Source organism: Perca flavescens, chromosome 4 (genome assembly GCF_004354835.1).
Source record: "Perca flavescens isolate YP-PL-M2 chromosome 4, PFLA_1.0, whole genome shotgun sequence".
In the NCBI taxonomy this organism is placed as follows: Eukaryota; Metazoa; Chordata; class Actinopteri; order Perciformes; family Percidae; genus Perca; species Perca flavescens.
Window position 1 is genome coordinate 13,654,905 of NC_041334.1, and position 25,548 is coordinate 13,680,452.

The window sequence follows — 25,548 nt, forward strand, 5'->3', positions numbered from 1 at the left end:
TGAGCGTGCTTCTGACTCCGCTCCTCATCAACTCACCGCTAACCGTGGACTTGTAACGTCATAACGTATATGCATTTCATCACAGGCAGAAGAGTTATAATATTAGTAAAAGCGGTGACAATTTGAAATGATGTAATTTAATGTATGTTAATGCCATCAAGAAGAAGCTTGAGCGTGGGTGGCTGCTGTGGGCTGGGAGCTTTAATCCCCAACCCCTGGCAAAAATGAATGCCCGTGCTTATTTGTCCTATCATTGAGTTTCATATTTTAAATATCTATATTTGCATCACTGCATTTGAAATTCTGTCTCAGAGGATACATCTTAACTGGAGATAGATTTCCTTTGTAGTGTCAATGGTAAAATACAGCCCCTTGAATTCAGTTTAGACCGAGGAATCTGGCTTTGATACGAGCTTCAGTCGCGTCTTGAGTTAAAGAGCAAGATTCAGAGTCAGATTCAACCTGTTTACGTTTGTAAAAATAGCTGTTTGGCAGGAGCTCCTGACTATATCAAAGACGTGAATATTGCTTTTGTGAAATTTCATTCAGCACAAATATAGTCGTAGTTTTGTGAAGATGTGTAAGATACACACATCTTTACACGCTGGAGAATGAGAGAGATCAGCAAAAGCCATCCGAACGTCACACGTTCTCATGTCCCGCTGTTACCAAATAACCAATATTGTGCATTTACTTATACGTATACGTAATGTTAATGTGCCCATGTCAAATGCCTCAGGGAGAAATCCAGCCACGAGTTGACAGCGACCTGGAGGAGACCTCAGAGGTGGAGGAGGAACGGGAACGTCCAGAAATAGGCTCTGAGAGTGAGAGTAGCACGTACGGCCCAACCAAAAAGAAGAAGAAGAAACCGAGGGAGAAGAAAGAGAAGAAGCCCAGGAAGAAAAAGAGAGATGAGGAAGATGACGACGATGACAATGATGATGGGAACCTGAAAGTAAGTCTGAGTCTAGGTCCATGAGGCTGAAACAGATCACTTCTTGTATTCTACTGGATTCTGTATGGTAAAGCAACATTTGATAAAGAGCCTAAAATGTCTTAATATTAGAGTCCCATTTGAATTTCACTTGATATAATAATGATAATAATAATAATAATAATAATAATAATAATAATAATAATAATAATAAATAAATTTTAAAGGGATAGTTCAGGTTTTATGAGGCCCATATTTTATTATATATTTGTTTATTTAACAGGGACAATGGACAGTCATTGACTGTCCCAGAATTAGCTCGATAGCTAAATGTCATCAGTAGGGCCTGGGCAGGCAAATCCACATAGTTGCTGTATTAGCTAGAGTAGATGGTGGTCGGCACGCCCCCATTTTGGGTAAGCAAGCAGGACTACTGTCACCAAAGCTAAGCTATGTACTGCTGTGGACAGGGACAGAAGCTAAATGTATTTTAACCATCTAAAAAAATCAATATTAGTGTATGCCATATTTAGAATATTTTTACCGTTTACCTTGCCGTCAGACAGCCGTGTTTAAGTTTACTATGGGGAACCTGAAGACGTTATCTATGCTCTCTTCAGAGCCACCAGACTGTATTGACAAAAACCATACCGTTTACTTTGCAGAACACGGGAGTTGCTGGTCTACCGCTGCCTCGATCGGTTAGTTTGTTAGTTTTGTTAGTTCATTTAGAACACCAAAGTCACATGACAACACTTACCGATCGGGGCAGCGGCAGACCAGCAACTTCTGTGTTCTGAGAGGTATGATCACTGTTTTTGTCAATGGAGTCTGGTGGCTTTGACGTGAGTATAAAACGGCTTCAGTTCCCTCGTAGTAATCTTAAACAGGTCTGTCTGATGGCAATGTAAAGTGGTGAAAATATTCTAAATATATAAATTAATGATTCATGAGTAAATTAGTTTGTATTCCATTATCTTTTTACTTTGTGGTATGCTAGTACTACAGTATAATGAACATTTATTAAAGGTCCCATGGCATGACAATTTCACTTTATGAGGTTTTTTAACATTAATATGAGTTCCCCCAGCCTGCCTATGGTCCCCCAGTGGCTAGAAATGGCGATAGGTGTAAACCGAGCCCTGGGTATCCTGCTCTGCCTTTGAGAAAATGAAAGCTTAGATGGGCCGATCTGGAATCTCCCCCTTATGACATCATAAGGGGAAAGGTTACATCCCCTTTCTCTGCTTTGCCCGCCCAGAGAATTTGGCCCACCCATGAGAAAGAGAGAGACATCATGGCTTGCAAACAAGCAAAGCATGGCAGTTGGTCAAGGCCACAGATACAGTATTAGGGGACCACTAAGGTCTATATAAAAGAGACTTCAGATACAGTATTAGGGCACCACTGAGGCCTATATAAAAGCATCAAAAGAGCAGCATGTCATAGGACCTTTAACTAGTCCTTTGAAAAGTTACATAAATATGTACACATATGTAATCAATAAATTAGACTATTATCTTTTCTGTCATTGTGGTCATTTTCCAAAAGAACATCTGCCTTGACAATAACTTAAGTACAATGATTGGCACAATGTACTACTGAAACCTAAAAGATCCCTCAAGCTTTAAGACATATAAAAATACTCAGAATGGAATAATAATTAGTGTTTGATATGGTTAAAGGTACACCTGCTCCTTTTTCCTTCATTAAAAAAATCTAGAATCTATGAAAATGCAAATGTTGATTTCAAAATTGTATCTGCTCGACACAAGATGTCTCCTATTTCACTGAAAATCAATTCTTAGCGTATGTGCTCTGGAGGCTTCAAGTTTCCTCGTCGGAAGAAATGTTGTCACAGCCCAGGCTCAGTGAGCCAGACCACACAAGATTTAAAGCAATATAAACCATATTTAATTTGAAACTAAGACAAAAACAACATCATAAAATGAATCTGTAGTCAGTAGGTCAGTGGTGGTTGCAATGCCGAACGTATGTGTGGTGTTGTGAAGGTAAAACAAAGAGGAGAGGTCACATAGAAACCTTCTCCCTTCAGAGAAAAACAGGTTTTTGCTTGGAGGCGGACTTTGAAATATGGTGTCGGCCTACCTTCTAAGTGGCCTTGCAGTCCAACAATGTCAAAAAGTCCTTTAAAACGATATAAAGTACCGTAGTCAATTTATTTTATTATTTGGGATGGCCATTTCTGAAAGGGGTAAGGGTGATTAACACAGTTCTTAAACATTATTTAGCATATGAATTTTGATGTCTCCCATCTGTATTTCCCTAGGAACCCAAATCATCCAGCCAGTTGATGCAAGAGTGGGGTCTGGAAGACGTTCAGTATGGCTTCACTGAGGACGACTATAAAACCATCACTAACTACAAGGCTTTCAGCCAGTTCCTCAGGCAAGCATCTCATTTTGCCTCTGGGTTATATTTCCTATGTTAACTACTCTGTTACGCTTCTGTTTCTGAGAATTGTCAGAAACCCTCACTGACACTTCCGAAACAAAAAAAACAACTGTGTGTGCTGTGACGAGCAATGCTCTTTTTGTTTGTGCTACAAAGCTCGGCTGTTGGTATAAAGAGTCTGTCTCACCTGGGGCTGTCTGGCTCAGCTAAGCCTCTGCTCCGACAAAGTGGAGCATGAGCTCCTGCAGTGCCCCCTGTGAGTTGTCAGCTGCTTACTGGATGCCTGTGACAGCCGGGAGGCTCTGGGACTCGGTGCGCTGACCCACTATCTTTCACAGGCCAGCGTGCCAAACCTCAAGCTGTTGCCTGACAAATCGCAAACATGACATACGCACAGCAAAGCAAGGGGGAAACTAAACTTAAGGGGCAGTGGGATGTCAGCAAATTAGGACCTAGCTCCCTCCAGTGCTGAGGGAAGTAGAGATTACATCAACAGGAACGAAGTGTGACATAATAAAGCTGCCGTTGTTGTCGCCCCCCCCCCCCCCTGGTTTTATTTAGGCCTCTCATTGCCAAGAAGAACCCGAAGATTCCCATGTCAAAGATGATGACAGTGTTAGGGGCCAAGTGGCGAGAGTTCAGTGCCAACAACCCCTTCAAAGGCGCATCTGCCACCGCCGTGGCCGCCGCTGTGGCCGCCGCCGTGGAAACGGTTACCGTGGCTCAGCCAACGTCTGTCAGCAGCGGCCATCCGAGCCCTCAGCTGGGGCCAATCAAAAAAGCCAAAACCAAAGAGGGAAAGGGTAAGGCCTAGTGAACCGTGACTGAACACATATTTTTTACGAAATAATAGCGAGAATACCCCTGGGTTGACGCGTCTGTGTGTCTCAGGACCAGGAGTCAGGAAGAGAAGCAAGTCTGTGAAGGAGGTCAAGAAGAAACCCAAGCCGAAGAAGACCAAATCAAAGTCGGGCCAAAGTGGGAAGAAGAAGAAAGCATCCTCGGTATGTGTTGTTTGTTCCACAACCATCTCCCTCTGCTCTTTCTTCCACTACTCTATATTTTCAATGGCATCAAAGTGACCAGACTGCTTGCTGCGCTTTCTGTGAAAGTTGGTTTATTTTAATTCTTGTGTAGCTCTGAGCTCTTTAGTGTGTGTGTGTGTGTGTGTGTGTGTGTGTGTGTGTGTGTGTGTGTGTGTGTGTGTGTGTGTGTGTGTGTGTGTGCTTCTCCAGAGTGAGGAGGACTTCCTGGAGGAGTCAGACTTTGATGACATCAGCATCCACAGTGCCTCTGTGCTTTCTGATACCTCAGGGGCCGCCACCAAGAAAAAGGCTCGACGTGGGCGGAAAAAAAGGAAAAGTATGTTTACTGTCTACACACGCCATGCTCTGTGGTGTGTTTTATTTCCCTCCAAAATCCCATTTAAGTCCCTCAGAACCAGTCTGTTTTATTATGGGTAACGAGGAAATTAAAATGTTTTTTTTTTTTTTTAAAGCTTTATTTCTTTTGGGAATGTTTTCTGAAGGCAGATGTTCTTTCTCAAGCAGCTATTACTCTTATAGAGTCGGTCAATCTTATACCATTGGTAACAGCTGCATTAGAAGTGAATTTCTGTATGTGGGGATTTCCCACGTTTGCCTCCTCCTCTACCTGCTCCAGAGGAAGATGGAGATGGTTATGAGACGGACCACCAGGACTACTGTGAGGTTTGCCAGCAGGGAGGAGAGATCATCCTGTGTGACACCTGTCCCAGAGCGTACCACCTGGTCTGTCTGGACCCGGAGCTGGAGAAGGCTCCCGAGGGCAAATGGAGCTGTCCACACTGTGTGAGTATATAAATATATTTATAAAGTAATTTTGGTAACACTTTAAAATAACAATCTAACTATAATATCACTAATAAATGGTAACTTGATAGCTAATCAAACTTAAGTTAATAGTTATTCTATTGTTAACAAACGACGACATGATGATTTATAATGTTTATTAATTATTAGTAATGTTTTAATGTATGCTATTTTAACAGTTTATTGTTGCACACATCATGGCATTTTACAAATTAAGTATTTGTTAATGATTACCAAAGGATTTGTTGACCCTTGAGAACGTGTTTGTAAACTGTCAATTAACATTACTTGGATGGCTATTATAAAGTTGCAACTGATGAAAATAATACCTTGTTAATGGTTAATAACTACTTTGTAAAGCATCTATAAACATGGTTTAGACAGCTATTATCACGGCACTAATAAATAATCATCTCTTTTATAGATCACCAGAAAAAGCCCAAATGAATGTTACTTGATGCATTATAAACCACTTATTAAGTATTAACTAATAATCATAAGCATTAGTTGCAACTTTATAATAGCCATCCAAATAATGTTTATAGATGGTTTATAAAACAAGTATTAACAATATTTCAAAATGTATAAACTAATTACTTTACATTATGCTAAACTAATGATAAAATAAATAACATAAATTATAACATTACTAATAATTACTAAACATTATAAAGCCTCATTTCATTGTTTGCTAACAGTAAAATAACTATTGACTAATGTTTAATTAATTAATTATCAATTTACTATTTGTCAATAAGGGTTATTATAAAGTGTTACCGTTATTCTTTATGTATGCAAACAACCGTATAAGGTGCTCATCTGTGAGGAAGTATTTTGGGGAGTGTTTACAGTGCATGAGGTAAATGGAGTGGGTAGTGTGTTATCTGCATCAACTGGGCTTGTATGAACATTTCACAGCTCTTTAACTTAAGCATTTGAGATAAGTTAATGCCATATTTCATACATCATCCCGTGACATGACATGTTCTTATCTCAGTTTTGACAAGCCTGGCTCTAGACTGCAGTGGCCCTAAGACATCTTCCACCATATACTGTATGTCACTTACTTCTGATCTGTACACGTTGGAATTTCATGGTACGACTCTTGACTAATCTGTTTAAACAGCGTAAGTGTGCTGGGATATTTGAGTGGCATGTGAACTGAATAAGACCTTATCTTCAACAGTGGTTCCCAACCTTGTAGTCTGGCATTGCCTAAACCTATCTCCACAGCTATGTGTAGTAAGGTCTTGGCTATGCCACACATACATGCTGGGATAGGAGAAAAAAACCGCTTCTTGGAAAGGAACTTGTTTTGGTGGAACAGTTGCACCCCGCAAAAGAAAATGCACATACAATATTAAATGAAGTCAACTGTTTACACAATACAGTAATGTGAGCTATTACTATTAATTAGCTGGATGCATGGTTCGACGTAATTCACTCTCACCAGTCTATCGCAGTGTGTACTTTGTCCATTGCAATCCCATCAATCGGTCACAAAACGTCCCAGTTAGATAGTAAATGCTGTAAACATATTCTTTGTAAATCTTACAATCATTCCCAGAAAGAAACAAGCAGACCTGCCTTGTTGCATGATCCAAATTTTCTTCAAAATTGGCCATTTTTAGCGTGTAGCTTGCTAGCTCGAAGTTTGTTTGTTTGTTTCTTTAGTTTGTCGATCCAGACTACTTACCTTGTGACCCTTGTGAAATCAACCACCGTCTACCTACAAACCCCCGTAACAGGTTGCATTTATCTACTGATGGTGAATAATTCAGACAAAGAGTGATTTTACTTTTTTTTGAGTATTTTCTAAAGGCATGAAGAGGTAAAAGTATCCAGTATTTCACAAGAAAAAAGTGAAAAGAACTAAGTCAATACAACACAAAGCAAAGCGTACAGTAGATCTTGCAGCCCTTTTGGTCTCATTACCCCCAATATGTTCATGTTGTTGTCTCCATAACAAGACAAACAATAAAATTAAATAATCTGTAAATATCATATATCTTATTGTGTCCTTGTATTAATAATGTGGGTCAGCTTTATTTTACAAACGACAAAGTGGGTGGATTTAATTGAGCCGAACAAGCGACAACCTTCGCCCCTTTGTGTCCCTCAGGAGAAAGAGGGTATCCAGTGGGAGGCCAAAGACGATGAGGAGGAGGAGGAGGAGCCAGCAGGCGAGGAAGAGGATGACCACATGGAGTTTTGCAGAGTGTGTAAAGATGGAGGAGAGCTGCTGTGTTGTGACACCTGCCCATCGTCCTACCACATCCACTGCCTGAACCCCCCTCTCCCCGAGATCCCCAACGGGGAGTGGTTGTGTCCCCGCTGCATGGTGAGCTCAGGCTTCACTTTAAATACTCTTTAATGCTGTTCATGTGTGAAATGTTCGCCATCACTATACTCACATAGTTAAATGTATATGTGCAACCCAACCTCATTTTGGGATTTTCTCCTAAGTAATGATTTCCGGTATCACTCTACATAGGAGTGACATGACAGTGTCATGAACACATGACACTGTCATGACACATGAACCCTAACCCTAACAAATGACACATAATGACAGAAGCGTTATGTCATAAATGTTTATGACTTGTTTATAATGTTTATGACATGTTCATGACAGTGTCATGTCACTCTTATGTAGAGACCTTCAATTAAAATGTAACCTACTTTCCTAACATTTCATGTAAACTTTAGCTATGGGGTGATTTTAGAGCAACATCAGCCATCATCCGTGTGTGTGTGTGTGTGTGTGTGTGTGTGTGTGTGTGTGTGTGTGTGTGTGTGTGTGTGTGTGTGTGTGTGTTAGTGGTGGGAATCACCAGAGGCCCCACAATACGATATTATCACGATACTTATGTCACGATATGATATTATTGCAATATTCTGCGATATATTGTAATTTATTACCTTTTTTTCTAACTTTCAAATTATGTCCCCAAAGGAAAACTACATCTACATCTGTTTTATCTAAAAAGATACATTTCTCTGATTGTTCAGCTCACTTCAATTGTATTTAATACTTTAAATGAATACAAAAAAAAGTTAGCAAAAAAGTTAAATTCTCATGAGAAATTTATATAATAAAAAAACGTTACCTGGCATCGGTGTATTGCTACAGTATTGCCACGGAAAATATTGCAATACTATGCTGTATTAATTTTTTCCCCCATCGCTAGTGTGTCTGTGTGTGTGTGTGTGTGTGTGTGTGTGTGTGTGTGATTTGGCTACATACATGTGTACCTGTAAATATTGTGATGATATAATAAGAGAGTTAATGTTCCATAAAATATCCTGGTGTACAAATGAGCACAAATGGGAATGGCTGTTTAAGTATTTATTCTAATTTGTCCAGTAATACATAGTACATGTTTCTCACAGTGATTTACAAATGTCGTGTTTGAATGACTGTATAGGAACATGGGCTAAGACTCTGAGGGTGGATGTTTAGGGAGGTGGACTAGTGACCTGTCTGTGTTGACCCCAACGATGCACTTGCCCTGCTCTGAAACCCCCTTTAATTTCACCAAGGGTTTTTGTGCATTCTTGCTTTGACATAAGGTATTGATAACTGCATCTATCACAGCACCTCTCTTTTTCTTCTTAGTGCCCTCCCCTCAAAGGTAAGGTCCAAAAGATTCTGCACTGGACATGGGGGGAACCCCCATTGCCAGCTGAACTGCCTGCAGGCCCTGACGGCAAGCCAGCTGATCCGCTGACCAAGCCTCCACTCAAGGGCCACCCAGAGAGGGAGTTCTTTGTGAAGTGGGCCGGCCTTTCGTACTGGCACTGCTCCTGGGTCAGCGAGTTGCAGGTGAGATTCCAGAAGTAGGTCCAACTCAAATGAACATTTCTGCTCTCTTTGGCCACAGGAAAACTAAACGAGAAGACTACAGTACGGGTCTTCTTCATTAAAAAGCAGAACACACAGCCAAGAGAGTTTTGACCTGACCATCTTTTGCAGTTTCATATAAAACGATAATGCATGGTCCTTTAGTCATTTTAGCTGTGAGTCTTAAAGAAATATAAGTGAACATTGTTTAACACAAACCATCCAAACTGCAATTACGAAGCAATTCAGAGCACTTAAACCTAGCTGACATTCAAATTAGAAATGTCTGAACTGCTTGTATTTAGATTTGGCCCTGGAGAAGTCTTCCTTCCTTTTTTTGAGAGACATGGTAGCTTTCTTTATTCATTCTGTATCCGTCTTCTCTTCAATAAATCGATTCTGGATCTTTAAGTAGTTAATCAAATTTAGTCTTCATACCTCGGATAGATGGTATGATGCAGTGTTGTAGGAAAAGCCCTTTTGCCAGAGGTGGTGCTGTAGGAAACGGAGCAGAACTGACTGTTTTGTTCTGTCTGTGGATGGGCAGTTGGAGCTGTACCACACGGTCATGTATCGGAACTACCAGCGTAAGAACGACATGGACGAACCTCCACCGTACGACTACGGCTCGGGAGAGGAGGAGCTCAACAGCGAGAAGAGGAAGAGCAAAGACCCCCATTATGCTGGGATGGATGAGCGCTTCTACCGCTATGGCATTAAACCGGAGTGGATGGTCATCCACCGGATAGTGAACCACAGGTGGCTGCTCACAGTTACACTAACCCTTATATATCCTACACCAGGGCTCACACACTGCTTACATTTTAAGAATACAGCCGTTTTACAGGCTGGAAATTCTGGATGGTAAGCTGGTGCTCTGTTTGGTTTATGATTGGTGTCATCTTGCTTTTATGTGCTCTGTATTATCACATAATAGATGGAGATTATTCTTCACAGCACAGCATATTTCAGAAAACAGGTTATGCTGGTGGTTTCAAAATCACAGAAAATAGCGAGGCACAGCACAAAAAACTTTTCTCTCCAAACAGAACACCAGTAAATTGTTTCCCACGTGTTTCCAGACTTTCCAGGCCTGCGTTGGAACCTGTCACTCATATGTATAAACACATATTTCAGACAAATGCAGTTGATATCATACATTTTACTATATGAGATATACTCCAGTTGATTCATACATTTAAAAACAGGCACTCTGTGTTTCGTCCCTTTGCAGATACAATTGTACAAATAATGTGATTGTGTATGTAGTATTTGTCATGTCCCATGTTTGTTGCCATGTCAACAAAAGTCCTTAGAAAGAGCTTAATTGTTGACTGGTATACAAACCCTCTAAAAGCCCTCTCTGTTTTTCTTTATGCTTATTCTTCCCTGCAGTTATGATACGGATGGGGATGTGCATTACCTGATGAAGTGGAGAGACCTGCCCTACGACCAGTGCACCTGGGAAGTGGATGATTTTGACATCCCAGAATATGACAGCCATAAAGCTTCTTACTGGGACCACAGGTTGGTTAACAGCATTAACGGGTTATTTGTACCATAGCTGTTCTTAATAGCGTTGGGGGTGAGGATGAGTAGAAGGAGTCCTCGACACTCCAACGTAAACAAGTCATATGCTGCTGTTTCCCCTCTGCCCTGCCCTCTGTCTGTGATGCCCCCTTTTATAAGCTGTTTGGCTCATCATGTTGCTGCAATTATTTGCCAGGGAGCAAATACTAGGGGAGGACCAACGCCCCCTGGTGGTGAGGAAAGGAAAGAAACTCAAAGAGGACCATCCAAAGAGAGAGATCCCTCCTGATGCTCCCATCATAGATGTGAGTTTGGATGTTTGAGCCCAGTATGAACCAAAGATTTGCGACAAGACAAATACGTTTTAGAACGTCGCAGTGAAAAGTTGGAGCGGTATGAAGCTTCCAGTCTCAGCTCGACTCAAGCCAGCTGATGCTGGCGCCTGCGACTCAGCTTGTCAAGTCTCCAGAACGTAAGGGACGGCACCTGTTTCAACAGCCAATAGCGAACTCAGCTGGTAAAGTCGGACACAAACTATAGAATTAAAATGATCCATCATTCATTTTAGTTCTGTATATGTCAATTGAGTGGGGTTTTGGGCCCACGTGCGCCCACAAGCATAGTATACGGTCGAGCGAGCTAGAGAGTGACTGGAGAGAGGGAGTGGCATTAGACCAACCTTTTTTTGTCGTTTCATCACTACAAGAAATGCAGCTGTAGCAAGCATCTCACTATTTTAGTATTTTTTAAGACGCTACAAATGATATCCATCTACAAATGATATCCAGCTACAAAAAAAGCCTGAAAAGTCAGAAGTTAGAATTGTAGAACAGAGAGTCGTTGCTATGGAGATGATACACCATCTCGTCTTGTCGCATTGGTGTAAACTGGCAGGTTTCAGAACGCTGCAGACCGACACACTGCAAGGAGTTACACGTTTCAACTCATCTCGTCGTCAATCTTTGGTCTGAACTGGCCTGTAGATTTACTTTGGTCACACCATTCTCAGTTTCTTTTTGGAAACACAAAGCTGCATTGTTATAGGCTACCTGCTATAGCAGCTTTCTACAGGAAGTCATGATTTATGTGCTGTACTTTTATTTTTAGACTGTATATACAATTCCTATTTCCATTGGGCTTAATGTTACTACTGTATTTTGATATCACCAGCCAACCATCAAGTTTGAACACCAGCCGTGGTACATTAACGCCACTGGGGGAACACTGCACCCGTACCAGCTGGAAGGCCTGAACTGGTTGAGGTTCTCCTGGGCACAGGGTACAGACACCATCCTGGCTGATGAGATGGGCCTGGGAAAGACGGTGCAGACCATAGTGTTTCTCTACTCACTCTATAAGGAGGTGAGGGTGGAAGAATGTCCTCTTTTATTAAGCCCACATATACATAGTAGGGCTGTGCAATTCATCAAAATTTTAATCGGGATTATGATTTTGACTCCGAATGATAACTAATTATAACTAAATAATTGACAAAAACGATTATTTTGCACATTGCGTTTTGCAAGTAAACTCTTATTTTGTCTCATTTCAAATGGGAAAAGTATTAGGGGAAATGTTACAGCTCTAGGTGTTTTCACTGTTTAACAGTTTCACTGTTTTTAAAGTTTAATAAATGCTACAACTTTCCAAAAGTGTATGAGTAATCGTGTTAAATAATCCTGATATCAATATTGACCAAAATAATCGTGATTATGATTTTTTTTCCATGATCAAGCAGCCCTAATACATAGCATATATCACATTTTGGTTCTCTGAGTGCAATGCAAAATGTGCCGATCCTTACAATGCAAATGGTAACGTAGACATAGAATAAAACATATTGGACAATAAGATAGGTAAATGATTAAAGCTACAGAATATCTTCCTCTTGTGATGTGAGAGTTGCTTAGACATGTCTTTCCTCCCCATCTCTCTTAGGGTCACTCTAAGGGGCCCTTCTTGGTGAGTGCGCCCCTCTCCACTATCATCAATTGGGAGAGGGAATTTGAGATGTGGGCTCCAGATTTCTACGTGCTGACTTACACTGGAGACAAAGACAGCCGGGCAGTCATCAGGGAGAACGAGTTCACCTTTGAAGACAGTGCAGTGAAAACAGGACGCAAGGTGTTTCGCATGAAGGTACCTCATGCAACGATTCCATGCCACACGGAGGTTAAAGGGACAGTTCACCCCAAAATCAAAAATGCATACTCTTACCTTTAGTGCTATTTATCGATATTTAGATTGTATTGGTGTGAGTTGCCCAGTGTTGGAGATATCAGCTGTAGAGATTTCTGTCTTCTCTCCAATGTAATGGAACTACATGGCACTTGTTGTGGTGCACAAAGCGTAAGAAAATACATTTGAAAAACTCAGCAAAAATGTCTCTTTCCAGAAATCATGACCCGGATATTCAAGATAATCCACAGAGGTGGTTGTGAGCAGTTTAATGTAGGAACTATTACCAACTAACCATATTACCACGCAGAAGGAAGTATACTCCTCAGCTGAGCTGTAACTGACCGATACTGCTAGCTCACCTGAGCTAGCTAACGCTATTAACGAGTGCCATCTAGTTCCTTTATTTTGGAGAGAAAGCAGACATATCTACGGCTGATATCTCCAACACTGGGCAACTCACACCAAAACAGTCTAGATTGATGAATAGCACTACAGGTAAGAGGAAACATATGTATTTTTTACTTGAGGGGCGAACTGTCCCTTTGAATACTGTTTACAAATAGTTTGTTTGAACCGATTGCAAAAGTGTTGAGTTTGGGTGGTTAACATCCTACCTGACACTGACATCTGAATTTTCAGTTATAGAAAAATAAATGTGCTTGATATGAGCATAACGTATTATTAGAAATTACCTAATTTTCAAGGAATACCATAGCAAACAGTGCAGTAGAAGTAGTGGTAAATCGTTTCTCCTCCACGATTTGATCCCACATCTAAATCGGTCCACATTAGATACATTTTGTTGCTGTACTTCCTTCCGCCCCCTTGCAGAAAGACACTCCTATCAAGTTCCACGTGCTGCTGACATCCTATGAGCTGATCACCATAGATCAAGCCATTCTGGGCTCCATCACATGGGCCTGCCTGGTGGTAGACGAGGCCCACAGACTGAAGAACAACCAATCAAAGGTAAAATAGCATTTCTGGCACTGATTGCAGCCTGTTCCAGGATCAGCATGGGTATTATCAGGGATGCATAAAAAAACAGGAAAGACGCAGGAACACAGACAGATATGAGTAGGAAATGTTTGTGCATAAACATATCCATGAAATAAAAAGACAATGTTTTGTAGGTGATTTTCAAGGTAAAATTGGAGTTCCACATTCGGGAAGTTTTACATGCGTCATTGCATTCTTATTTGAGGCATGTGTATCATATCTTGTACAATGTGTCCTGTCCAGTTTTTCAGAATTCTCAACGGGTATAAGATCTACTACAAGCTGTTGCTCACTGGGACTCCTCTTCAGAACAACTTGGAAGAGCTGTTCCATCTGCTTAACTTCCTCACCCCAGAGCGCTTCAAGTAAGTCCTTTCTCTCTTCTATTTATCTTTATCCTCCCCCCGACTCTCTATCCTTCTCCATCTTGCGAGTATCTGCAAGCTGGTGCATCGAATAGATCCCTCCTTAGACTGATGGATAGACAGATCTCGTATTGCTTGAATGTGTGGTTTGAATTAAATATACATTACAATGTAGTTAACAACACTTCAGAAGAAAGAGGGTGTCTTATTTCATTATTTAATTATTCGTCCTTTGATCTGTGCAGTAACCTGGAAGGCTTCCTGGAAGAATTTGCTGATATTTCTAAAGAGGACCAGATCAAAAAGCTCCACGACCTGCTCGGCCCTCATATGCTCAGGAGGCTGAAAGCTGACGTCTTCAAGAACATGCCTGCAAAGACTGAGCTGATTGTCAGAGTGGAGCTCAGCCCCATGCAGAAGTAAGTACTGGAATCAAAAGAAGAAGTAGTTGTAAAAAAGGGTTTGTATTGTGCATTGATCCATCCTTAAAAACTATGTAAAAATGTCCATTAACTCCTATGTACAGTAGTTTTTTCTCAATTATACAGTGGCGATAAAACAGGTTATAAATGCCCAAACAATAATGTAACTTAATTAACACTTAATTTTAAATGTAAATTATTATAAAAAGGAAAACCATTTGTTTGTGTAGTAACATGTTCCCTATGCAATAGCAAAAGTACCTTAAAGGTTCTATATTGTACAAAAGTGAGAGCCCCATTTCTTTTTTGATTATAAAGCAGGTTTAGGTGCTATATAAATACTGTGAAAGTCTCAAAACGCTCAATCCGCAGAGAAATGTACACAGCCGTATTCACAATCTGTGCCTTTAAACGACTTGTCAGGATTTCTGTACGGTTGTGATGTCACAACTATACATACGATATATGTAGAAAGTGCAGCTACAGTGCTGTTCCAGTCATTCCCCGGCTGCAGCGATGGTGCAGAGACTCCGAGGGTCCTATTTTAATGATCTGAAACGCAAGTATCAAACGCGAAATGCAAGTAGCTTTGTGGGCGCTGTTGCTATTATACCGGCGGGATAAATGAGTCTTGCGCCTGACACAAATCTAAAATGGGTTGGTCTGAAGTAGCTAGGTGTGGTTTGGGCGTAACGTGCAATAAACCAATCAGAGCGTCATCTCACATTCCCTTTAAGATCAGGCGCGCTTGTTCCATGGCGGATTGCTATTATGACGGCGGATTTGCCTGGCGCACGCCAGCGGGAGCTGTCCAGGATGCGGCAAAGTAACAAATACCCGTCTTGGCCGGGTGGCGATGTTGCTGCGGCCTCTTGGGCGCATCTCCTCAAGTCTGGAGAGGATTGCTGCAGCCATGGAGCGTGGGCCTCCAAACGCACCACCTGCTCCTCTTGTGCCCCTTCCTCCTCCCCCCACTACATCTCCGTCCACCCGCTCCACCAGGAGCACATTGCGCATTGCCACTCCCGGACCCTCAAGTGTCCAATCCCGCTGTAGTTCAACATCACGTTTCCTTAAGTCCTCTAATGTCCTCATTTATGTCATAAACACGATGATGAAACATGATTCATGGAAATGTTGTGTAAAACACAACAAGCCACAAAGAATGCTGCGACTTTTTGAGAACTGTACTGTGTGTCTCCTGACCTATCCAAACACCTGAAGCGCATTTTCGATCATATTTTTCCTTGTAATTATGTATGGTTTGCAAAAAGCTTATATCAGTAGATTTTACAGTAGATGCTGCTGGCATTTTGGCAAATGATATAATTTCCCGTTGCATGTTGTGAGAGCTTCAAGTCTGTGAATGAGTGTCAGATCAGTGTCAGATGACACTAGCTTGTAATCTCTGGCACAATATTTACTTACCATACATTAGCAGTAGAATATATAGCTTAACCTGCACCAACTCGTTAATGGAGTCTCACTTGTGTACGTCAGTCCGAGGAGAGTAACTGCAGTCTGCACAATAGTACGTCACAATAATAACAAAGGGAGGCACCCCCTTGTGGCACTATTAGGCTTTGTATTTATAACTCTGTCTGATACAAACATCAAGTTTCAAAGAGTTTTTTTGCCAAAGGTGATTATAACTTTTTAAGTTCTTCTCCTGACTCAATCTGATTTCTAACCTCTGACCTGCAGGAAATATTACAAGTTTATTTTGACGCGGAATTTTGAGGCTTTGAACTCCAAAGGTGGAGGGAACCAAGTGTCCCTGCTCAACATTATGATGGACCTGAAGAAGTGCTGCAACCATCCCTACCTGTTCCCAGTGGCTGCTGTGGTAAGGCAGCAACTTTAAGCACAGTTAAATATTTGATCTCAAAACAGAGTGCAAAATTGTGTCTAATGAAATGGAATGTTAATGCCATGGAAAGAGAGGCTGAGGAGAGATGGCTGTTTGACTCAAAATGCCAACCTCTATGCCAAAAAAAAAAAAGTGAGCCTCTGTCTCCTGGTTGGAAATTTCAAATGACTTAGTTTAAGCCGCCAACGCTTATCAAGTATTCATATATTTCTCCAGTTGATGCCTGGATTTGATTTTTGTCTTTGAAGGAAGCTCCTGTATTACCCAACGGCTCGTATGATGGTAACCTACTGGTGAAATCCTCAGGAAAACTTACGCTGCTTCAGAAAATGCTGAAGAAACTCAAAGATGAAGGACACAGAGTTCTCATTTTCTCTCAGGTAATAGTCAAATAAATATTGTGTCTGGGCTGGAAGCCAGAGCTTTCATTAGTCTGGTGGCTATGAAACACTCCAAATCCAGCCATCCATATTTTAGCCGTTCCAATGCCGATGTCAGTTGTAGGTGGTAAATCAGCTGATATTCCCGACGTCCAATCAAAATGTGAAAGTGCAGACTTTCCTTCGTTTAAACAATTTCATTTAGTTTGATCCCAGCTGCGTACAACTTGTAATACCATGTTGTTGTTTTTTCACAGATGACAAAGATGTTGGATCTGCTTGAAGATTTTTTGGAGTTCGAGGGTTATAAATATGAACGTATCGATGGAGGTATTACTGGAGGCCTAAGGCAGGAGGCCATTGATCGCTTCAATGGTAAGATTGCTGATCCAAATCTATCTGCGCGAGTGTCTGTGGATGCATGTTCTCTTCTACACGGCCTTCACTCACTCACTCTCACACACAAACCGGCTCTGTGCTTTGGTTTTTGTCACAGCGCCGGGCGCTCAGCAGTTTTGCTTCTTGCTTTCAACACGAGCTGGAGGTCTTGGCATCAACCTTGCGAGTGCAGACACTGTCATCATCTACGATTCTGACTGGAATCCTCACAATGACATCCAAGTACGGATCTTTCAGAGACTTTCACATGGCCACTTGCATGCTTGTGTGGCAGCTTTTCAACCAGCAGATCTTATAACTGACAGTAGTTGCGTGAATGCTTCTGTTAATTTCAGCTGTTCACTTCTCTGTCATCCCCTACCCCTTTGCCTTTCCTATCCACCTTTCCATTCTCCCAGGCTTTTAGCAGAGCCCATCGTATAGGCCAAAATAGGAAGGTGATGATCTATCGTTTTGTGACGCGGGGCTCAGTGGAGGAGCGAATCACTCAGGTGGCAAAAAGGAAGATGATGCTGACCCACCTGGTGGTGCGGCCCGGGCTGGGCTCCAAAACTGGCTCCATGTCCAAACAAGAACTGGACGATATCCTCAAGTTTGGCACTGAGGAGCTTTTCAAAGATGAAATGGAAGCAGCACGAGCCATGGGTATGTCTATTCACCAAATGTTCCTCTAGCTAGGAAGATAGATTGCGGTGTCTTTACTGGCCTTGACATTTCTGGTTTATTTTTAAAATTCTACACTCAATCCAGAAAGTTTTTTTTCTTTTTGTCGCGCTTGCGTTCGAGCTCCAAACTGCTATACCATCGTTAAAAATCACTGTTGTTATTTCCTGTGTTTCTTATTAATTCCAAAGTTTTTGGAAGCAACGCAAGTCTGTTCCTAAAAAAGCATTCTCATTTTATGCCATGAAATACTCCTACAGATCCCTATTTCCACAAAAGCCACATACAGTACTCACAAAGTAAACTGGAGACGGGTAGAGGCTGCTAATCTCAGGGGAAGTACAAAATGCCAGGGAGTCCATATCATTCTTAGTGGAAAAGTTTGCTTTTTAGGTCAAAAGTTGTTCTTGTTTTCATAAGTCAAATCTTTAAGACATGGACAAACACATTTTTTGTTTGCTTCCTTTAGTCATCAACTAAGAGCTTCTTATCAACAGGTGACAACAAAGAGGGCGAGGAGGGCAATGTGATTCACTACGATGACGACGCTATCTCGAAGCTGTTGGACCGCACCCAGGACGCTACTGAAGACACAGAGATTCAGAACATGAACGAGTACCTGAGCTCCTTCAAGGTGGCTCAGTATGTGGTGAAAGAAGAGGACGGAGAGGTGAGAATGTAACAATGTTCTTCAGACTGATGAATCAGGACCAGCGGGGGTCATACAAATGAAAAAGAGACCGCCAGTATGTTTATACAGCAGCCTAGAGATCTCATGGGACGGTCTGGAGTCTGCTACCCTGGAAATCCAGAGTTCTCGCGAGAGCACAATTTGAATTTGCTCAGCGAGTCACTCTGGCATTCAGTAATGATGCTCATTAACTATGCCCTTGTTGCCGAGCTGCACCAATCACATCGGTGTATCTGATATAGGCGGGCAAGAGGCGAGCTAAACAGATGACAACAGCACTGCGACGTCGGAGTCATTAGTAAACATTACAAGATGGCTACGGATGAACACCAGTTGTTTGAAACGGCTTTGGCCGCTACAATGAACGAGTTAGACTTGGCTTTTTATCTAAAAGAGGAACAGAAGACGGCGCTCAAATCGTTGGTTCGGACGTTTTTGCTGTTTTGCCGACCGGATACGGCAAGAGTTAAATCTACCCCGTGTATTGTTGTGATTGGTTGTAGTGTTATCCAATTGCGTGCAGTGAGATTTTCAAATGCATGCTTGGTGCCACCCCTGGAGTTGGGCCATTTTCATTACTCATTGCCAGACCCTTAATTTTTCGGATTTGGGTCTGGATTTCCAGGCTATGAGTCTGCTGTATGATCACTTCAAAGAACAAGACAATTTAAAATCAGCATTACTTTTGGTTTTTGGTGGATGTTTTACCAACATATGCATGAGGACGCACATGTACACCGCAGGCAGAGGGGTGACATGATACACACTTTTGCTGACTTTAGAGTGCTGGGACCAGTGGTGGAAGTGCGTGGTCACGGAAGGCTTGTATCATGTGGACGCGCCGACAGTTTAGTTGTCATTACTTAGAATTCCTCATGTGGGCGACAGAAACTACACACTATAGCTTTAAGTAAAAATAATGTACCCTCAGGAAAATGTACTTAAAGTATTACAAGTAAAAGTTTTAGAAACTGGAAACAATCCAAACAATTCTGTCAATCATCTAAGTGTTTAATGGTCTAGTCATTTCAGCTGTCTTGTAGGCCTGTATATTGTTGGGTAGTTTAATTTATAATAAAACATTGTATTTTATGAACTACATGTGTTTAGTACCTCAAATTTGTACTTAAGTACAGTACATAAGTAAATGTACTTAGTTACATTCCACCACTGGCTAGGACATTGTAAAAGGTATCATTGGTCAAATAAAAAAAAAATTAACATTTGGCAAACCTTCAAAAAAGGTGGTCTTTAAGAAAGACGGATTGCTTTGCAGTGTTTAATGGTGTAGAAAATATTTGTAAGGCCAGGAGGATACACAAACAGTGTGTAAAGCTGAATGTAATGAAATATAATGAAAGTTTGTTTATAATGAAAGAACTCACTGCCACGGTACTTTAAATTCACAATTGGTCCACCAGGAACCTGAGCCTTGTAACTTGGTGCCTTGTTACTTGTTGTTGGCACATTAAAACATAACTATACAATGAAATATTGACACATAAGGTGCACTGCAAGCAACATGCAACATTAAGGCATGGAAAAAGACAGAGAAATACTCAAACCAGAGGAATTGATTCATTGGAACAGCATCATCATATGCACAGATATGCAAAGTACAACTAGTTTGATATGTTTTCAGAAAAACTGATCATCATTGTATTTGGATAGAAAAACTGTGTTGGAATATGATTTAGTTCACGATGCCTTGTGCCCCTGATTTTAGCTTTAGGATCAACTAGGATCAACATCAAATGAGTTTGGGATTTAAAAAAGGTGACAGGATCTTCTTTCGGATGATTGTTTCTTTTGTATATTAGTAGTTTTGCCTTTGCCGAAGACATACAGTGATTTATTTTGTATCTTCACTCCATATTTACTCTGAAACATCGGAGTAACATTTGGTTTGCCTTTGTGCCCATGTGCAGGAGGAGGTGGAGCGGGAGATCATCAAGCAGGAGGAGAATGTGGATCCAGACTACTGGGAAAAGCTCCTTCGCCACCACTACGAGCAGCAGCAGGAGGATCTGGCCCGCAACCTCGGCAAAGGCAAACGCATCCGAAAGCAGGTCAACTACAACGATACGACCCAGGAGGACCAAGGTAGGCTAGTGTCAGCAGACACGTGGTGCTTGGCTATCAGGACTTATCATGCCTGGGCTTGTTGATTGGCATTACGCCTTAAGCAAGACAAATTTTTTAAGTGTTATCCTTTAATATTATCATAGCCAAACTATTACTTAGCTGCGTTTTGGAAGCAAAAGTCATGTTCTATTGTTGTACCTTTTACATGCTTGCATGTTGGTGCCAGGATTTGGCATTCCTGCCCATATTGAAATATAAGCAGAATTACACAAGAGCACATGGGATGCAGAATATGAGAAGAAACGCTTTTTGCCTTGTTAGCCATTATTTTATCAGCTGGCTTGTGGACAGGTGGCAGGCGAGCCAGAAGCATATTTCTAAGAAAGAAGAGGCATTAGCTTCTAAAGAAACCACTTAATTGGGTCTAATCCAGGCTTTTTTTGTATGGATCTGTTTCTACTCTGCTTCAAAAGATTTTCCAGTATATTCCAGCAGTTTAGCTGCTGCAAGGTGTATTACCGCCTCCATCGGTCAATACTAAATGTTTTGTTTTGAATGGCATTCTGAGAGCTGTTGCCCATTATGAAAACACATCCTCTAATCAATCACATCTAAATCTAAACAGATCATCCTAAAGATTAAAGGGATAGTTCTGATATTTTGATGGGTTGTATGAGGTACTTCTCCATAATTAGTGCATTACCTACAGTAGATGGTGGTCGGCACGCCCCCAGTTTGGAGAAGCAGGCAGGAGTCCGACACTGAAGCTAAGCTATGTACTGCTGTGGACGGGGCCGGCATTTTTGCCACATGAAAAAAATTACGCTATATTTTGAATATTTTCACCTTGCCGTCAGACAGCCCTGTTTATACTAGATATGTTTCTGTATTTGGTTTATGATAATATTGTGAAGACCAGCGTAAAGCCCTCTCTGCTGGCTTCAGTGCCGGTCAACAGCTCTTGTTGTAACATATGATCGACTCTGATATCTAGCTAACAACCCAATCATCTAATTCAATAACAAAGCTGCTGCCTGAGCTAGCTTCACATGCTCGCCACCATTAGTGAGTTAACAAGGTGGCATTATCTTAACACGGAATAATTTGGAGTATCAGTTCAGGCAGCACAGAAATTAATCTTCATGTTTATTAAATCCTCTTAGGTTGAAAGTCTCGACAAGAGCTGTTGACCTGCATTAAAATCTGCCACAGAGTGTGTTATACTGGCCTAAAGCTCCCTCGTATCCCATGCATGTATATAGTCTTCTCAGTGGGTTTTGAAGCACTTCTTTTTCATAGTTCAACCGTTTCTAGGCCATTGCAGCAACACGTATCCTGTAGTTGTTTTATTAAGAGTGGCATCAAGGTCCCGATTGCCACAGTTCAACAGAGAGTTGCCTGAGAGAGTGTAAAGATTTCAAAGCCCATCACAGCTCCGAGTACACTCTACGTTTAAAGTGATTGTCTGGCAGAGTAGTCAACTCTCACCTCACTCCCAGAGGACAGAAGTGGTACAATATGTGCATGCCAAGCTGTAGTGGTCTGTAGTAATCTGCAGTGCCATGGCGCCCCCAGGTGGCCACCAACAGAAGCGAATGCAATGTACTGTTTCTCTTTGATGTGTGGCTCAGAGTGGCAGGATGATCTTTCAGACAATCAGTCGGAGTACTCTGTGGGGTCCGAGGATGAGGACGAAGATTTCGAGGAGAGGCCTGAAGGTAGGCAGTACAATAAATCATCATTACCCTGATACAACTATTACTTTAGATGTGACACTTCAGTACAACACACTCAGTTGAGATACTTCTTCACACAAACTGTGCCCATGGTAAGACACTGGACATAGGTTGTTATAACATTTGGTTGTATTTTGTTGCAGGTGGACGCAGACAGTCTCGTCGGCAGATGAAGAATGAGAAAGACAAACCTCTGCCACCCTTACTGGCACGAGTTGGGGGCAGTATTGAGGTATGAATTACAGGGTGTGTAGGTTTATTCACAGAAGTGGAGGTATATACCTGGTTTGCAGTAATATATTTGGAAGCTTGACATAGTAGGCAAGGGGATAATTCTTCATTCTGTAAATTGTGGCTAATAGTGGACATTTTTGGGGTACGTGGCCACTATTTGGCTCTGTAACAAATGTTAGCCCAACATGTCAGCAGGCATCACTGCCCTGCAGCAAATCTCTGTGGAACAGGGCAAGGACAGAATTAGGATCAATACATTATCACATTTACAATATAAAACCGACAGCAAGCAGCATAAGTTACCGTACTGTAATGCATTTAAATACATCCTGTTTCTCATGAACCTCACATTTTCCTCTGTCAGATACGTTGGCACCATTTTCTGTCTTTTTTTTTATTACAAGGTTCTGGGGTTCAACGCTCGCCAGAGGAAAGCCTTCCTCAATGCCATCATGCGCTGGGGCATGCCTCCTCAGGATGCTTTCAACTCCCATTGGCTGGTTCGAGACCTGAGAGGGAAGAGTGAGCGTGAGTTCAGGTAAGGACCTAATATACGTAAACTGTGATGCTAAGTGACTAAGCACTGTTATTTGTTTAAACCAAAATTATCTTGTCACACTGTGCACTTTTTAGTCCAAGGCCTGCATGCCATCAAGTTAGGAGGTAGCTCTGGGCTATTTAATTCACTCCTCACATTTAATTGGTTAGCCCAGGGCAAAGCTCCAGAACACTCATATCAAGTTGCAAAGGTTGCTCTTTCCAATTTCAGGGTTACTTCCCTTTACAAAGCACCAGAGCCAAATATTACATTAATAGAGATTCAAAAAGCTAGTAGCCCTGAGTTGTGTTTGTTATTTTTAAGTAAATCATCCGCACTCAAAGACTACCATCAGTATTTCTATTACTCCTAGGATTACCATCATGCAATACAAGTACTTGTACTAAGTACTGGTGCTGCTGCCATTAATGCTGAAGCTGGATTTATACTTCTTATCATCTGTGTTAAGTGGATACTAGTAGTGATGGCCAAATTAAAGACTCATGAACCATTTTATGTATTTTTTGAGCCCACGAGATGGCGCTCTTTGTTTAAAGAAAACGGCTCAAGGAATGGCAATTCAGTGTGCTTTCAACCCCGTTGAACAGACAGTGCCGTCTAGTGGCCTTAGAAAATAAAGAAAATGGTTCACAAAGCTTCATGAGGCTTCATTAAACCATCACTAGTTACTAATACTACAGCTGTTAATGTTATTTAATTACTATTATTGTACTTCTTGTTCTTCTACGACTACTATCTCTGATACTGACTATTACTAATACCATGACTCTTAAAGCTACAGTGCGTAGTTTCTGCCGCCCCCATGAGGAATTCTAAGTAATGACAACAACACTAGCGGCGCGTCCACATGATACAAGCCTTCCGTGATCATCAGCTTTAACACCGTGTTTCATTTAATTTAATTTATTTATTTATAAGGACAGTGCTCTTTAGTCAACAGTATCGTAAATGTGCCAGTGCCAACTGAAGTACTTTGGTGAGATGTTTTGAGACCAGAGCAACAGGAAACAGCAAGAAGGATAAAATGTACAGACAGAAGACAACAAGACGCCATAACGACAGCAACAAAATTAGCATTGTATTACGTCTCGCGCACGCGCAGAACGTAGAGCTCAAGTTGGCGTCGCTTCAGTGTGATCCGAGGCATTTTTTTTGACAAACTCGGGGAGGCAGTTCTGCCGACGGTCGGCCGTTGGGTTGGTGTGTCAGAGCCTTAACACGTACAAAACCAAAAAGAACCAAAATAAAAACACCAATCATTTATTACGGCCATCATACATCCTTCTTATACTTTAAACCTCTGCTACTGATAGTACAAGTGCTTCTCCTAGTAGTGCTGTTTAGAATATGGTGTTAGTGCTGGTAACCACAGGGGAATCCCTCTTGTCACGTGTAGTGTGAAGTGTTTTTTCTCTCCACCAGGGCCTATGTGTCTCTGTTCATGAGACATCTCTGTGAGCCAGGGGCCGACGGAGCAGAGACCTTTGCTGACGGCGTCCCACGTGAGGGACTGTCTCGTCAGCATGTTCTCACCAGGATCGGAGTCATGTCCCTTGTCAGGAAAAAGGTACCGGTTATTCAACCAAAGACGTCTTTAACACAGAATAACAAGTTCTGCTGGAGCACTGTGGGATTAGAGAAAGTAGGTCAAAGTCTTCAGGCAGAGCCGAATGCGGGCAAGAGGAAAACAAACTTTTTGGGTACTGGTTTTTTTACACATCATAACGTTACAAACCACAAATTTGGATGTTTTGTTGGCTTTGTTTGCCATGTCTACACCGGGGTAAGGGCATAGACTAACAAATGGTTTCTGGATTTTGAGCTCCTCAGCTTTATGTGTAGTTTTTTAGTGACTTCTAACTTCAAACTGGGGATTTACCTAATCTGGTTGCACCATTAAAACTTCAGAAATATCTTAGCTAGTAAAGACTTTAGTAATGTGTAAATTGGTTGCTCTGAAACATTTGTTGCACTGTCCAATCAAAAGCAGTTAACTATGTAAACAGGAAGTAAGCTGTAGAGTTCCAAAAAGGTGGCTGCAGTTTTAGGGGGCTAAACGATATATTAAACCTACCTGCCAATCCTTTGTAAATGTAGGTATGACTTAGTGCAATTAGTTTTGATTTAGTGATGTTCATCTCTACAAAGTAAACACGAAGTACGTATCATATTTTGAACTTGCATTTGTATTGATTGCATTATGGTATTACTATTAGTGTGTGTTTCTACCTGCTCAGGGACTGCAGATGGAAATGCATTAGTAGTTAGCTAAATCTGGTACAATTTCTCCCTATAAGTGTGAGATTAATGTGTTTAATTCATGTTTTTTTCACACGGTCCCCGACAAATACATTTGTTACAATGACACGGACAAATTATAACAAAACT

The 25,548-nt window shown here is 41.4% G+C and overlaps 1 protein-coding gene across 5 annotated transcripts in view; it reads left to right on the forward strand.

The window, feature by feature from the left end:
• The window catches only part of chd5 (chromodomain helicase DNA binding protein 5), a 50,021-nt gene that overhangs the window by 13,125 nt on the left and 11,348 nt on the right, over positions 1–25,548 (forward strand). For 4 of the 5 annotated variants that reach the window (XM_028575107.1, XM_028575109.1, XM_028575110.1 and 1 more), the window contains exons 3-29: positions 740–958; positions 3,228–3,346; positions 3,914–4,155; positions 4,244–4,356; positions 4,588–4,714; positions 5,015–5,181; positions 7,325–7,543; positions 8,822–9,028; positions 9,594–9,805; positions 10,442–10,573; positions 10,773–10,881; positions 11,747–11,938; positions 12,515–12,715; positions 13,589–13,726; positions 14,000–14,121; positions 14,367–14,540; positions 16,248–16,389; positions 16,662–16,793; positions 17,051–17,168; positions 17,290–17,414; positions 17,591–17,837; positions 18,353–18,525; positions 20,475–20,649; positions 22,263–22,349; positions 22,511–22,599; positions 23,006–23,139; positions 24,583–24,727. In XM_028575107.1, coding sequence (XP_028430908.1) covers positions 740–958; positions 3,228–3,346; positions 3,914–4,155; positions 4,244–4,356; positions 4,588–4,714; positions 5,015–5,181; positions 7,325–7,543; positions 8,822–9,028; positions 9,594–9,805; positions 10,442–10,573; positions 10,773–10,881; positions 11,747–11,938; positions 12,515–12,715; positions 13,589–13,726; positions 14,000–14,121; positions 14,367–14,540; positions 16,248–16,389; positions 16,662–16,793; positions 17,051–17,168; positions 17,290–17,414; positions 17,591–17,837; positions 18,353–18,525; positions 20,475–20,649; positions 22,263–22,349; positions 22,511–22,599; positions 23,006–23,139; positions 24,583–24,727 — 4,260 coding nt within the window. The remainder of the gene's footprint in view (positions 1–739; positions 959–3,227; positions 3,347–3,913; positions 4,156–4,243; positions 4,357–4,587; positions 4,715–5,014; positions 5,182–7,324; positions 7,544–8,821; positions 9,029–9,593; positions 9,806–10,441; positions 10,574–10,772; positions 10,882–11,746; positions 11,939–12,514; positions 12,716–13,588; positions 13,727–13,999; positions 14,122–14,366; positions 14,541–16,247; positions 16,390–16,661; positions 16,794–17,050; positions 17,169–17,289; positions 17,415–17,590; positions 17,838–18,352; positions 18,526–20,474; positions 20,650–22,262; positions 22,350–22,510; positions 22,600–23,005; positions 23,140–24,582; positions 24,728–25,548) is intronic. The other variant, XM_028575108.1, reaches the window with a different exon arrangement.